This window comes from Hetaerina americana, unplaced genomic scaffold (genome assembly GCF_022747635.1).
Source record: "Hetaerina americana unplaced genomic scaffold, ioHetAmer1.1.p SCAF_2, whole genome shotgun sequence".
Classification (NCBI taxonomy): Eukaryota; Metazoa; Arthropoda; class Insecta; order Odonata; family Calopterygidae; genus Hetaerina; species Hetaerina americana.
In genome coordinates, this window is record NW_027286763.1 from 82,524,179 (window position 1) to 82,537,016 (window position 12,838).

Here is a 12,838-nt window from a genome sequence, read left to right on the forward strand (position 1 = left end):
AATTAACTATTTTCGTCCACTTCTTAAATTATTATTATCATAGGTAATCTACCTGTTTAGGTAGGTTTTGGATGGACAAAGGCTATACAACGGTACAACGTAATAATTCCATTGCTTTTCCAACTATTCCACTTCCTAAATATTTAAAAATAAAATACTGTAGTAGTTATACGATATATTACGCCTTAGCTCTTAGATATTAAGTTGTAATCGTCAGAATACGAATGGCGAAGCTTCACACTCTTGACCTGATCCCCACTCGCAGTACTTGTATATTTCGTTCCTTTCAAAGAAATGGGCGTTGTACAATTATAAATATTTATTGCGACATTATATTTTATTTGTGCAAGTTATCAGGTATTATATGATTATAGGAATACTTTACCTTATGTAATCTAATTTTTCATCTCATATTCATTAAAAGAAAACTTCTGCTAGCAGCGAAATATTTCAAAAATTCAATTCTTCGATATACAATACCAGCCAATCTAATCCACGGCCAATGTACATTTTATTGCATTAAAATGATCAACAATGATCAATGCACGATTTAATTGGCTCGTATTTAATAATAACTTTCTCTTTGGATCCTGAACATATTCAAATGAAATATTTTTGGTGCTTGCAGAGAGTGGTCTATAAGAGCTCATGTTAAAAGCGACAAAATCATGGTAAAATCATACAATACGTAGTCCACGAAGTCCATTTTTTAATCATCCTAGTTTATAAAACGTGCTTAATTAATTTGATTTTAAAATGTTTGGAATATTTATAATATGTGATCCTGAGGTCAGATCCATCTAAATTGATGGCTGTGCAGACAGAGATTCCAGCCTGAGATTCATTTGTGTTTTCTCCTTGGCTTCGCTTGGTCGTTCACTTCTCTTGTTGGGAATTCTCGTTCATGTTATTTGCTCTCAACTCTGAGGCAAAAGCATTGAGGTAAATTAATCTTCGGTAAAGTTATTAGCCGCTGCTTTGAGAAACTTTATGACAAAATACCTCTGCACGCGGTCGAACTTCCCCTTGACGTGGCGATCGACCTTAAGCACATCTTCGTTTTCGACGGTACTTGCTCAACTTGAAACTCAAGGGACGTAACTAAAAAAGCTCTGGTTTAGGAAATCCTGGTCAAAAGGATGATCCCATTTTTATTGTTTTCCAGTGAATTAGTCTTTTAAAATCTTATTGGAGATTTTTCTCCATCAACATTTTTAAACTTCCCCTTTTGAACTATTCTGTGTAGTAGACACCATTGGCATTGAGGTGTCCTCTACAGAATTCTGCCATCTCCGCTGTAAGGACTGCGGGTCCACATGAAATTAAGCAAAACTTTCAAGTTGTCCATAGAGGATCCAATTTCGGGAAGGGATCACAACAGGCCAGCTTCGCGTACTTTAGGAACATGAAACCACTTACACCAAAGACGCGAGCTTTGGTTTTGGTATATTATAATCTGGTTCAAACATGATGATAGAATTTGCGGAAACCGATCGTTTTTTGTGAAAATGTGTACTGTGGAAAAACTGTCTCTTTAACTCGTTGTATTATCATTTCCATATATTCGCAGGTCTCTGAGAATTGGAGGAAGGCGGAAATATATCATAGTGGCATTCGTGGCAGGAATACGCTCGAGTGTGATAATTTCACGTCTCTCAAAAAGGTCAAAGTGCCTGACAGTGACTGAATGGCAACATAACAAACATTTTCACCTTAGCCCAATTCTCGACGTGTCAATAACTGCCTACGGACTTTTAAAAATGATAGTACCTAAAATACCAAACAGTATATCTTAAATAATGTTGCTCCAAAACGGAGATAAGGCCTTCTCCGTGATTATGTTCCTCGAAATGAATGTCCTCAGGCTGCGAGTATAATACGGCGGGATATGTTCAATTCGCTGGGCTAAAGTTAGATTTCATTATCTCTCATTCATCTTCCCCTTACCTCTTAAGTGTTCACTCTTTGGATCGGAGTCAGGGAAGTCAGCTGGTTACAGGGAAAGTCGAAAAAGGCCCTTAATTCTGGGTTAAATAACTCAAATTTCGTCTTTCTTAACAAACAGCCTTTGTTAACAACTTTGCGGTTCCATTCTACAGCTTCAGCTTTAAAGTCGCTGAAAACGATGTCGCAAGGGTCAAGCATAGTCATATTACGCCCGTCAACTCGACTAACTGCTCAAAAGTCAAATTTTTGAGTGGATGGATTGAGTTAAAAATAAAGGCAAACTCGGCGGAGCCAAAAGCGCTGGGCTACTGAGGGGCGGCGGCTCCTGGGTAATAACATTGGGCACACCCCTCTACATATAATCCAAGATCTTTTAACTTTCAGGGATACCAAATGTGACAAAGGGAAAGGAACGTACTGTACAGGGTACCGTACTTGACTTTCAAACGCCTAGGGTTAATTATCTCAATAACCGCCCATCATTACTTTCCTTTAGTTCTATTCTTCTAACTATCTAAACCAAACTTCGGGCTAAATCTTGCAGTTTTTTTTGATAAGGATAAAAAAATAATGTAAAATTTTTATTGTAGGAAAAACAAGAAAAAAATGACTCATCGTAGCAATGTGAAATGTTGGTCGTGTGATTTTTTTCCACCAGGATTTGATAACATTTGCACAACAATAAGCTTACGGATGTGCTTTATGAAAATGGAATGTTTTTGGCAATGGCTGTTTCATATTTTTCAAGCGTTGAGTTAGCTCTGGGTCGCATGAACCGCTGAAAACGTTCAATTTCCAGTGTGTGGTCGCCAGCGTCGAGTGGTGCACCACGGCACCCCTAAGGCCCGCATCATCGGCGGTTTTGAGTCATCACCCGGCGACTGGCCCTTCCTCGCAGCCCTCCTCGGCGGCCCTGAGCAGGTTTTCTACTGCGCCGGCGTTCTCATTGCCGATCAGTGGGTGCTGTCTGCCTCGCACTGCGTCGGCAAGTAAGTCTACCTCCCTTACCCTCCTCCCCCCCTTCACGTTCCGTCAAATCCGCTGAATTTCCCCGCCCATGTTGAGGATTGTTAAGTTCGAGCTTAGGTTCCTCATTGACATTTCAGTTCCTGTAATAATTCAGTTTGAACCTGATCGGTGGCACGAAATATCCGTACATTTAATTCTTTGAAGGCAAAGAGAGGCATGTCACTGCATTCAAAAAAATTGTAATTTGCTAAATTGTTTTTGACAATTATGATTTTCCACCTTGCGGTTTAAATAACTTATTGCGCTTTTATTTATTTATTTATATTAAACAATACATAAATTTGTATACTTTAATAAAAACCGTTACGTTTTCATTTTAACATAAAATGACACATTTAACTTAAGAGTTTAGAACCAAACATGCAGCATCAATGTAGGGCTTAGTGTTTGGTTTTTAATTTTTGTTTTCTCTATTTTTAAGCAATTTTGAAGCCATGGTCTGAAGTCTTGTGTTTTTTTTCAAATTACATAATGGTAAATAACATTTCTGGCAACAGCACGTCAATCTTTGTAAATCGGTAAACTCACTAACGAAGATAAGCAAGACATGGCATAACTTGTAAAAATTTCACAATAGCTGGTGTAAAGATTAAATTTTATTTGAGCATCAATTTGGTATTGCAGTCAAATGAATGTGCACGGCTTCAAAATGTAGACTTTAGTAAGATTAGGAGAAATAAAATTTTTTTAAGAAGGAGAAAATAGATGGAAAATGAAACGTTCCCATAAAAATGTATTTTATCACATACTCTTTGTTAGAAAAATCCTAAAAACAATGAATTATCCTATGTCCCAGGTTTCTAATATCGAATTAATCTTACACCCCATGAAGAGCCTATGCTATTATGAGAATCATTAATTCTTTAACTTATCAAGTTTGCAGTAGAGTGAGTTCACTTTAATTAATGTGACAAGTTTATGAGGGCAACGTTGTATCATTAAAGATGATTTTCGTATTTAAGCGATTAATAATTTAACTTTACCTCGATTTTATAGTCAAATACGATAATATTCTCGATAGGAATAACTCGAGTTTGAATTAATTTAGCATTATACTAAACATATATCATTCGGACATACATAAAAATCTCATACACATATCTCTAAACATATCTCTTTCGGACAAGGGAGGCTCAGTTGCTGGAAATATAAAAATGTTTTGGATGTATGCAAATATTTCTGATAATTCTATTGTATGGGAATTATATTATAGTATTATAAAATAATGCAAAATGAACGGTTCATCAAATGGGAACTATATTTTAGTGTAATATGATACTTCCGCCGTATTACATGTTCCTCAACCAGCTGATCACCTCCAAAATCACATCCTTTCTCTCCCTTCCTTGTCATCTCGCAGCCAGTCGGACCCTTCTGGGTGGACCATCCAGCTCGGCGTGACCAGGAGACGTTCCCACGCCTACTTAGGGCAAAAGGTGCAGGTCCGTCGGGTGGTGCCGCACCCTCTCTACAACCAGGGGATTACACACGACAACGATGTCGCCCTATTCCAGGTGAGTGCCCGTCGCCAAAGAATTTCTTCCTCCGGGGTCCAGGAACGCTCGCAGCAGGGGTAAAGGAACGTGGGGATGTAGATTCGTCTGGCCTCAGCTTTTGGTGACCGGTGGGGCAATTTATTTTTGATTCGGAGTGGACAGTTTGTCTCACCGCTGAACCGTTAGTGAAATGCGCACTTGAAGCAGTCAAACGGAGAGGTTTCTGTACCCAATAGATAAGTTTAATCATGATCGTTCAGTTTGCATTCCCGTTGTAGAATTATCGTAGAATGTAGTCATATCTTCCTTGACCCAAATTTACATGCTCTTTGGAGAAGACTGAAAATAAGGAACATAGTTCGTCACATGAGATGTTTACCAGCATGACTCTTTTTAGCTTCTCATAAAAATCCATTCATTATATTTTTAAAAGCTGCCAATTAATTTGCTCATCCTCATTGGGTTCTTTACTCTGCAAAACTGGGAAAATAATTCGAAATCGTGTTGAACCTCGGTAAGCAGCGTTACTCCATCGTTATGAAACTCGGATTTTGATGTATCTCAATCAGTTCACATTAAATATTAAAATATTTAGCTTTGGATACACATTTCACTCAGTTATATATGCCAACATTCGACTTTTTAAGATTTTTTTTCAGTGACCAGGTTACAGTGTTTCAAATTCCAGTAACCGAATGTAAGTAGTCTAAATTGACCTACAGCACTTCATTAAATACTGCGCAGGCAAACTACCTCTGATGATATTCCCCAATTCTTTGGATTATCTCACTCTTTACTCAAGTCTCTTTTATAAAATTAATTTTTTCAACACTTTTTCTTCCTATAAATCTAATTTTACATTAATTAGTTCATTGAAACTATTTCATTGATTAGATTTTTGTACTTCTCTGTTTCGTCACTTTTCTCTATAATCAAAGTAGAAGTTACGTAAATAGTAAGTCGAAGAATTGCTTCGCATTTTTTTCGGTGACCTCTTGCTCTAGTACTGCGTATTGAATACGAAATGATTTCCAACACACGATTAATGGTTATCTGATCGGGTCGGATTAGATTTACCTGAGCTGCAAGCTGATACTAATGGTAGTTAGGAATCTAAACTATTCCGTCGTATAAGTGAAATATATTTTTTCATTACCAACTCAGCTCTGGTGTGCTTGTGTTTGGTTTTAAATTTGGAAGTTCGTTATTCAGGAAGCAGTAATTATCCGTCTGATGACTTTGCAATGGAGCATTGAATAAATCTGAGCACAATTAAACTATAAAAATAGAGAATTCGTCGTCAAAGTGTGTTTCATGTTGATTCTCTTGGTCAGTGGAACGTGAAGTTTTTTTCAAATCCGCTGCTTCGACTATAATTTCTCGAAATCCGATCCATAGCAACTCGGATGTCAAGTATTGGTCGAGACGCATCGCCGCCCTGGGATTCCGGAACGCGAAGGCGAGCCACCCGATGGTCCGACCCACTGCGGACCCACCCACCCCACACCACTCCCACAACTTTCTTTCCGGTTGTGCACCTGTGCGCGGCCCTTTTATTGACGTTCTCTAGTTCTGCCGAAAAAGTCGATAGCGCAGATGCGACGGCGGGGCCCGGTGTTCTGCCGCACGTGGCCTGCTAGCTCCACCGCTCCTACGTTATGTCCCGCGTCTCCTCTTGCTTGCAGCCATACTTGTCGTCCCCCCCCCCCCTAACCCACACCCCGCTTTCACGAGAGGAAAAGGATTATGGTGCAGGGAAGAAGGCGTGGATGGGGTGGGGGTAGTTGGAAGGTTGAGGGGTGGATTTGGGCTTCCCTAGGGTGTAGGTCAGAGTGGAAGGGTGTTGGCTCCCTCAGACGCCCGCGAAACTTCACAGGAGGATGTGTTAAGCGATGCGTGTCAGGTTAATTGATGGTAGCGGGGCAAAAAAGAGACGTTGACGTGTTGGAGCGTGAGCCCCCGGAGGTAACATCGGACGGGGAAGGATCGTGGTTCTCGGCTCCAAAACCATTAGCGGTCGCGTGTCTCGGCTTCCGTTGTCGGGTCGGCGGTAGCTTAGTGGCCCCCTTGCGTGGCGCTAAGCTACGTCTCCGGGAATGCGGCCGGCGTTATGAAGGAGTTCCTCGGGCCAATCAGATGCAAGGATTTTGATGCACGCGTGTGGTATGCTAAAGTTCTCTCCTCATCATCAGACGGATGACGAATACGTGCCGCTTCGCTCCACTCAAACGATAGTGCGTGAAATAGAGGTTAGAATAAAGTCTGCAGTAGCATATTTGATTAATAATGGATAAGCCGTTTATCAGTGCTAAATTATGAATATACTTACGAAACTTTAGTGACAGCCTACTGTTAGAGGAACCCGCCCCTGATATATCGCAATCGAATCTGAGTGGTCCAAATGAATATAAGTTCGCGTAAATTTCAATACACATACTCTTGGGAACGTAGTCTTTATCGATGATAGTTTCTGGTGAACATTTTGTTGAATTCCTTAAAATAAATAAATTATATATCTTGCCTTTTGTTATATCATTGTCCTACTCAAACATCTTGGAAAATTTTCTTAGCCATTATTAAAGTTCAGCGGTATTTCACATTAATGGAACGAGAAACTTTTATTTCGTTTTCTCGACATTCTGCGCGATTCTGATTTAAACCTATCGAATTCGAATCATTTCGAACCTACCTAACTTATCGAATGATATATCAGTGAAAAGATTTAAACTATCTAATGGTATGTAAGTTTTTAGCATCTGATGAGTCTTTCGTATGAACATTTGAATAAATAACGTATATTACTGCATTACCCAGATACACTATGGGGGACTTTTGAAACTATCGTTTAGCTAACACTTTATGTTCAACCTGAAATGAAGGTTTACCATTTGGCGATAGATTTAAAGGAGAAGTGAAATGAAACTATCTTCACCCTTTTAGTTATTTCAGACTAATAAATAAATATATGTGTATATATTTGTATATATGTATATATTAAATGTATAAATAAATAATTTGCTGAAATTATTTATGCTAGGCAATAAAATAATGGAATAGTATAGTAATAAAAAAGGTCAAACTTTGTACATTATGGTAAAAACTCCTTATGCACTTTACGTGGTGTGCGTCCAAATTTTTATACAACAAATGAACAAGGCCCGAGTGCTGCATTTGGGTGCTACATTTTCCTGGGAAACATAAATTGCAGAATGGCATTTAATGTCGTGACTTATGTAATATTTAAACACAGGTAGTTGGTGTATTTGAAAATGACCGAGAGTGTCCTCTCCCATTTTTTTAAAAGCATACCTCTGTTATTGACGAATAACACACCCAATCGCGATGCGGTAGGTTTAAAGCTTTTAACCATATATCATGGGGTAAGCCATCGCTGTCGGCTTTGAACTCGGATTTTATTGATCGAATTGGAATTATCACTACGTTCAACGTCCCCCATGATGAAAATAATTTGATGGGGAAAATGCGTGAGGCTGTTTGGAGCGATTCAGACATACCAACTTCAGCACGGGGGGTGTGTGCATTTCTGATTTGGTTTCGTTGTTACACGAGGAACTGTCAAGGGTTCAAAAATTATCATGTGCCTTTTTCAACGACTTGGGCTATCTTTTTTTTATACAACAAATTTTTCTGTTCAGCGGTTTCATTGCCTGAGAGTTACACGACGTATACCGACAGTTGTTTATCCATTGGGAAACATGAAAAAATTACCCATGGATTTCTTTAATCTCCTATACTTTTTATCATTTAAACCGTTATATCGCATGTTTGCATTATTATAATTATAATTGTAGTCAAGAGTTCATCCCACATGTTTATTATTTTAAGCAGCCTGTCGAATTAGCGTAGGTTTTCGATGGACCCAGACATTATACTCTGCTGTACTTATAAATCCTGATTAACGCGACAGAAAACGTCCTAAATCCTATATTTCACATCACAATAATGTGTTATATGTTGTAATAAATATTATAACTTCCGGTAACTGTCATCATTGAACATTATAACTGATTGAAAAATCAAGCTGATATAATTTTGAGGATTTTTTCAAGTTTATTTGGCTATAAGACGATTAAATACTCATTAAATTCATGCCTCTCGTTCGGATAAATTCCTCTCCGTGTCTCTCAGAGATTCTAATATCTCGCACACATCTATTTCAGCTGAAATCGAGGGTTACATTCCATGAGCACCTACTTCCAGTGTGCCTTCCGTCACCCAATCATGAGCTGGTTCCAGAGACGATGTGCACGGTGATTGGCTGGGGTAAACGAGAGGATGCGGAGGGTAAGTGAATGAGAAATTTTCCAACCTTGTAAATAGAAAGGATTTATTTGAGATGACATATTGTTAATTAAAAATCATTTTGTGCGGCAATAGGAAAATAATGAATAAATTCTTACATTTAGTGAACGGTTAAAGTTAATGACACTCGAAGATTTAAAATGGATGGAAACGATTGGGATTTATTTTACATGGGCTACACATGGACGAGAAATACTGTGGGTATTTCAACGGTTATCTCTAATAAAGTAGGTATTTGTCTTGGAAGTAATAACAGCGGGAAAGCTTGATGCTCAGTCTTTCTTGAGTTTATATTATGTGTTGAGAATTGGGGAGACAAATGTATGGAATTAGGTTACTTGAAATCTAAAATTAAAATACTCAAGTGAAAGCATGACACGTATTCCACGTGTGTAAATAATTCATAAGTAATTGCAATCTATTGGGATTTCTTCAAAATATGATGTCACTCCGACAAAATTAATTTCATTTAATAAAGATTGCAGTCTTTCAAAGTCCGTCCTGTCAAGATAACCAATGTGAACACTATTTGAAGCTAAAATTATCCAGCCTGGAGACTGGATCACAGCCAAGGACATACAAGTAGGCTGGTTAGAGATCCCACCAGATGAAAAATGCGGCTTTATTAAGTATCCATATTCTTACATCATGAAGACCCAGGCTAAAAATACTGTTACAGACATAACAGACTCACTCGAGTGCATATTGAGAAATGTTGAACATGTGCTCAAAGTTTCGTGCCAGGGCGAGTGCCCTCCGTGAATGAAGGAATGCTGACTGCTTGTGTGTGCCTGCGTGCGAGTGTACACATCTACGAGTGGGTATCAATCCATGATTTGAAGTGCGTCTTCTAATGGCTCTTTTCTAGTTTTTCTTACGACAGTGAGGCAGGACCAGAAAATTGAACCAGGAAGTCGATTGGGCATTGATTTGAGATAGATCTGCATGTAATGCTGATATCCATAAAGTTTAGAATGGAAATTTAGTTTAAAAGAAATAACTTTTAGCCGTAACCTTCGAGTTTAATTTTTATAAGATAATTTTTAATGTTTACTGGATGCTAATCATATAGATGCATCAAGTCCTTCAGTAATAATTACGTGAGAGCGAAATCCATCGGTGGGCATGAATGTGTTCTCTTGTTAGTATGGAATTTATAAAATCGTGTAAATCTCCACACACGAGCGTGACAAGATAAACCCATTCTAATTATAATCCGGTTCAATCTGAAATGTAAGAGATTCTTCTAGTCCCAATAGCCGTAGTTTAAATCCCCTCTACCATCACGAGGAATCGCTTCTTAATGCGGACTTTGAGCTATATTCCCTGCTGTAATTGCTTCAACGAAGTATGCTCCGTCTTTGTATCATTTTTACTTTTGGTGTGCTATTTATCCGTAAACTCTTATAGTGGTGGAGTACGAGCCGGCCGTGAACGAAGTTGAGGTCGCAGTTCTCAATCGTTCCATCTGCAATTCTTGGTTGGAGCCTCGGGACCTAAACGTGACAGATGGAATGCTCTGCGCTGGATACGAAGAAGGTGGCAAGGACGCATGCCAGGTAAACTCTCGTGTACCTACATAATAGTTCTAGCTGTTAAATCCAGGGATTATGTTGTTTACCGTAAATGACATATCCGAGTCGAGTGCAATTGTCGTTGGAATTCTTCCAGCCCCTCCAATTCAGTGACTATCTATGCTTTCTGCGGAATTTGAGAGGGTTTTCATGCTCCTCCAATGTCTTTGTTTGATAGCTTATCCAATACAGTTGAAATCACAGCTGCATTGAAAGTTGATATAGGTTTCAGCAATTTGAAAAAAGCGACCGTTCTAAGGTTGCCTCACTTAGGCCCGATTTTATGTCTAATTAAATTCAGTCGCTAGCTAATGTGTGCGTTAACTTCTAACGTGGAGATAGCCAAAAAGTCCTTTAAATAAATAAATAAAATTGCTCATTATTGAATGTGAAATTTGTTTACTCCTCTAAGGAGGAGAATTACTTACCCCCGGTCAAGGAAATATTTTTACTCTTGTGATCCGTTCGATTCCGCCTTCCCCACCTTTATTGTGTTCGTCCTTTATATGTGCTCCTATCCCTTTTCCTTATATCTGTTTCTATATGTATATATATATATATATATATATATATATATATATATATATATATATATATATATATATATATATATATATAAGGAAATGGGATAAGAACACATAAATGAAAAGTCATCTATTTCTCCTTTGGTAGGTGAAACGACATCTCTTGCTCAAAAAATCAGGGCAATTGGTTACACAAATCCCCCGCAGATTTCTGTGTAAATTACGTTTCCTAGATAGCTCAAGTGGCGAGAGCATCAGCCAGGCCAGTCGAAAGATCTGTGCTTCAAGTTCTGGTCAAGGAAATATTTTTACACTTGTGATCTGCTTGATTCCGCCTTCCCCACCTCTCCTGTGTTCATCCTTTATGTGTTCATATCCCTTTACCTTTTATATATTTCCATGTGAATGAATATCTGTTTGCCTTATGGTGGATATCCATGTTTGAATGTTTCGTGTTGAATATAGGTTCCATTTAGCTATTCATTTAGATGGAGCCATTTTTATCTAGAGAAAGATAAGTGGTCTGTCTAACTGTTATGTTCTCTTCCATTGCCATCTCAGGATTTGACCACACATTGGCTGAGAGAAATCATCCCCATGATATTTTTTGTTCTTCTCTATCGATAGGGGGACTCTGGTGGGCCCCTGTTGTGCCGAAGGGAGGGGGGCAGGAAAGAAGACAAGGGTTCCACAAAAGACAAGGAGGAGACAACATGGTATGTTGCAGGCATCGTCAGCTGGGGAATCAAATGTGCCCACCCCAGACTCCCAGGCGTGTATGCATATGTCCCAAAATTTGTGCCGTGGATAAATGAACAGATGTCATTGTATAGCGATTAATGGCCGTCATTGCTTCCTTTGACAAAATGAGCTTTGAGTCGATGAGGAAACAAGCGCACAGACCCAAGCATGAGTCCATCGGAAAAAAAATGTATCGCCTATTCCTTAGTCAAAAATTAGGGTTCACTCAAGAGTGAATCCCTTCTTCTAGATGGCTAAAATAAAAAAGTTAGCATTATGCAGCTTCCTGTCACTGGTTATTGACCACATGTATATGGTCCAGCACAGTGTTGCATTAAGCATGCACATTTTCTGTTCCAAACCATTGAAAAAAAATCACTACGTCCATTAATCATCAAAACTTTGTTGGTTCCAAGAGAATGTGAATTCAATCATTAATCGATAAAAAAGTCTCATTTTTTTGTAAATGAGATATAGCTGCCTACATTTTATGCTCGCAATTAACTTATTATTATGAGATGTGCTATAGTTTATTTTTTGCTATTAAACATAAAAAATTGGACAGTGCTTGAAATGAATAAATGTAGGAGTCATGTGTCTGCTTTACACTTTAATAGTATCTTTGGGTCCTTTACATGTTTTGGAAGCAACTTTCAGAGCTTCCTTACACCCAAGCTTGAGATCCCTAACTCAGGCTTAAAAGAGAATAAAACAATGTATATATCATGAAATATTTATGACTTGTTTCATGATGTTATTTTTATTTTTAGGTGTGAATTACTGAAACGTTATATGCCACTTAATTAGACAATATTTTAAGACAATAAGCATCATTGAATAGGAAAATGCTCTGTGATGAAAAGTGAATGTTATATGATGACTTATAGGGAAGTATGTTTGTGTGAATTTCATCATAGAACTCTATATTTTGACAGGTGTTTGATTTCATCATTTCTCCAATCCTGAATTCCAAATCTCAAACGTTTCCAAAACTAGGAATTTCAATGGAAAAGTGTTGCCTCGGGAATGAACCTCTAATGACATTTGGGCATTAAGCTGTTTCTTTCCTCTCATTTGATCACTTACTCTAAAAATGGCAACAATTCTTGCAATGTCAATTAGTAATTATAAGATAGAGGCGACAGCTCTAATATCATGGCAGTTGTTGTGAATTTTTAAAACCTATTGAAAAATTGAGTACTGT

General features: G+C 38.2%; 1 protein-coding gene across 1 annotated transcript in view; it reads left to right on the forward strand.

Moving 5' to 3' along the window:
* LOC139688155 (atrial natriuretic peptide-converting enzyme-like) overlaps positions 1-11,733 on the forward strand; it is a 51,992-nt gene extending 40,259 nt beyond the window's left edge. Inside the window, exons 12-16 of the mRNA XM_071585582.1 lie at positions 2,747-2,936; positions 4,337-4,490; positions 8,654-8,777; positions 10,206-10,354; positions 11,521-11,733. Of these exons, the coding sequence (XP_071441683.1) occupies positions 2,747-2,936; positions 4,337-4,490; positions 8,654-8,777; positions 10,206-10,354; positions 11,521-11,733 (830 nt within the window). The remainder of the gene's footprint in view (positions 1-2,746; positions 2,937-4,336; positions 4,491-8,653; positions 8,778-10,205; positions 10,355-11,520) is intronic.
* The last annotated feature ends 1,105 nt before the right edge of the window (positions 11,734-12,838 follow it).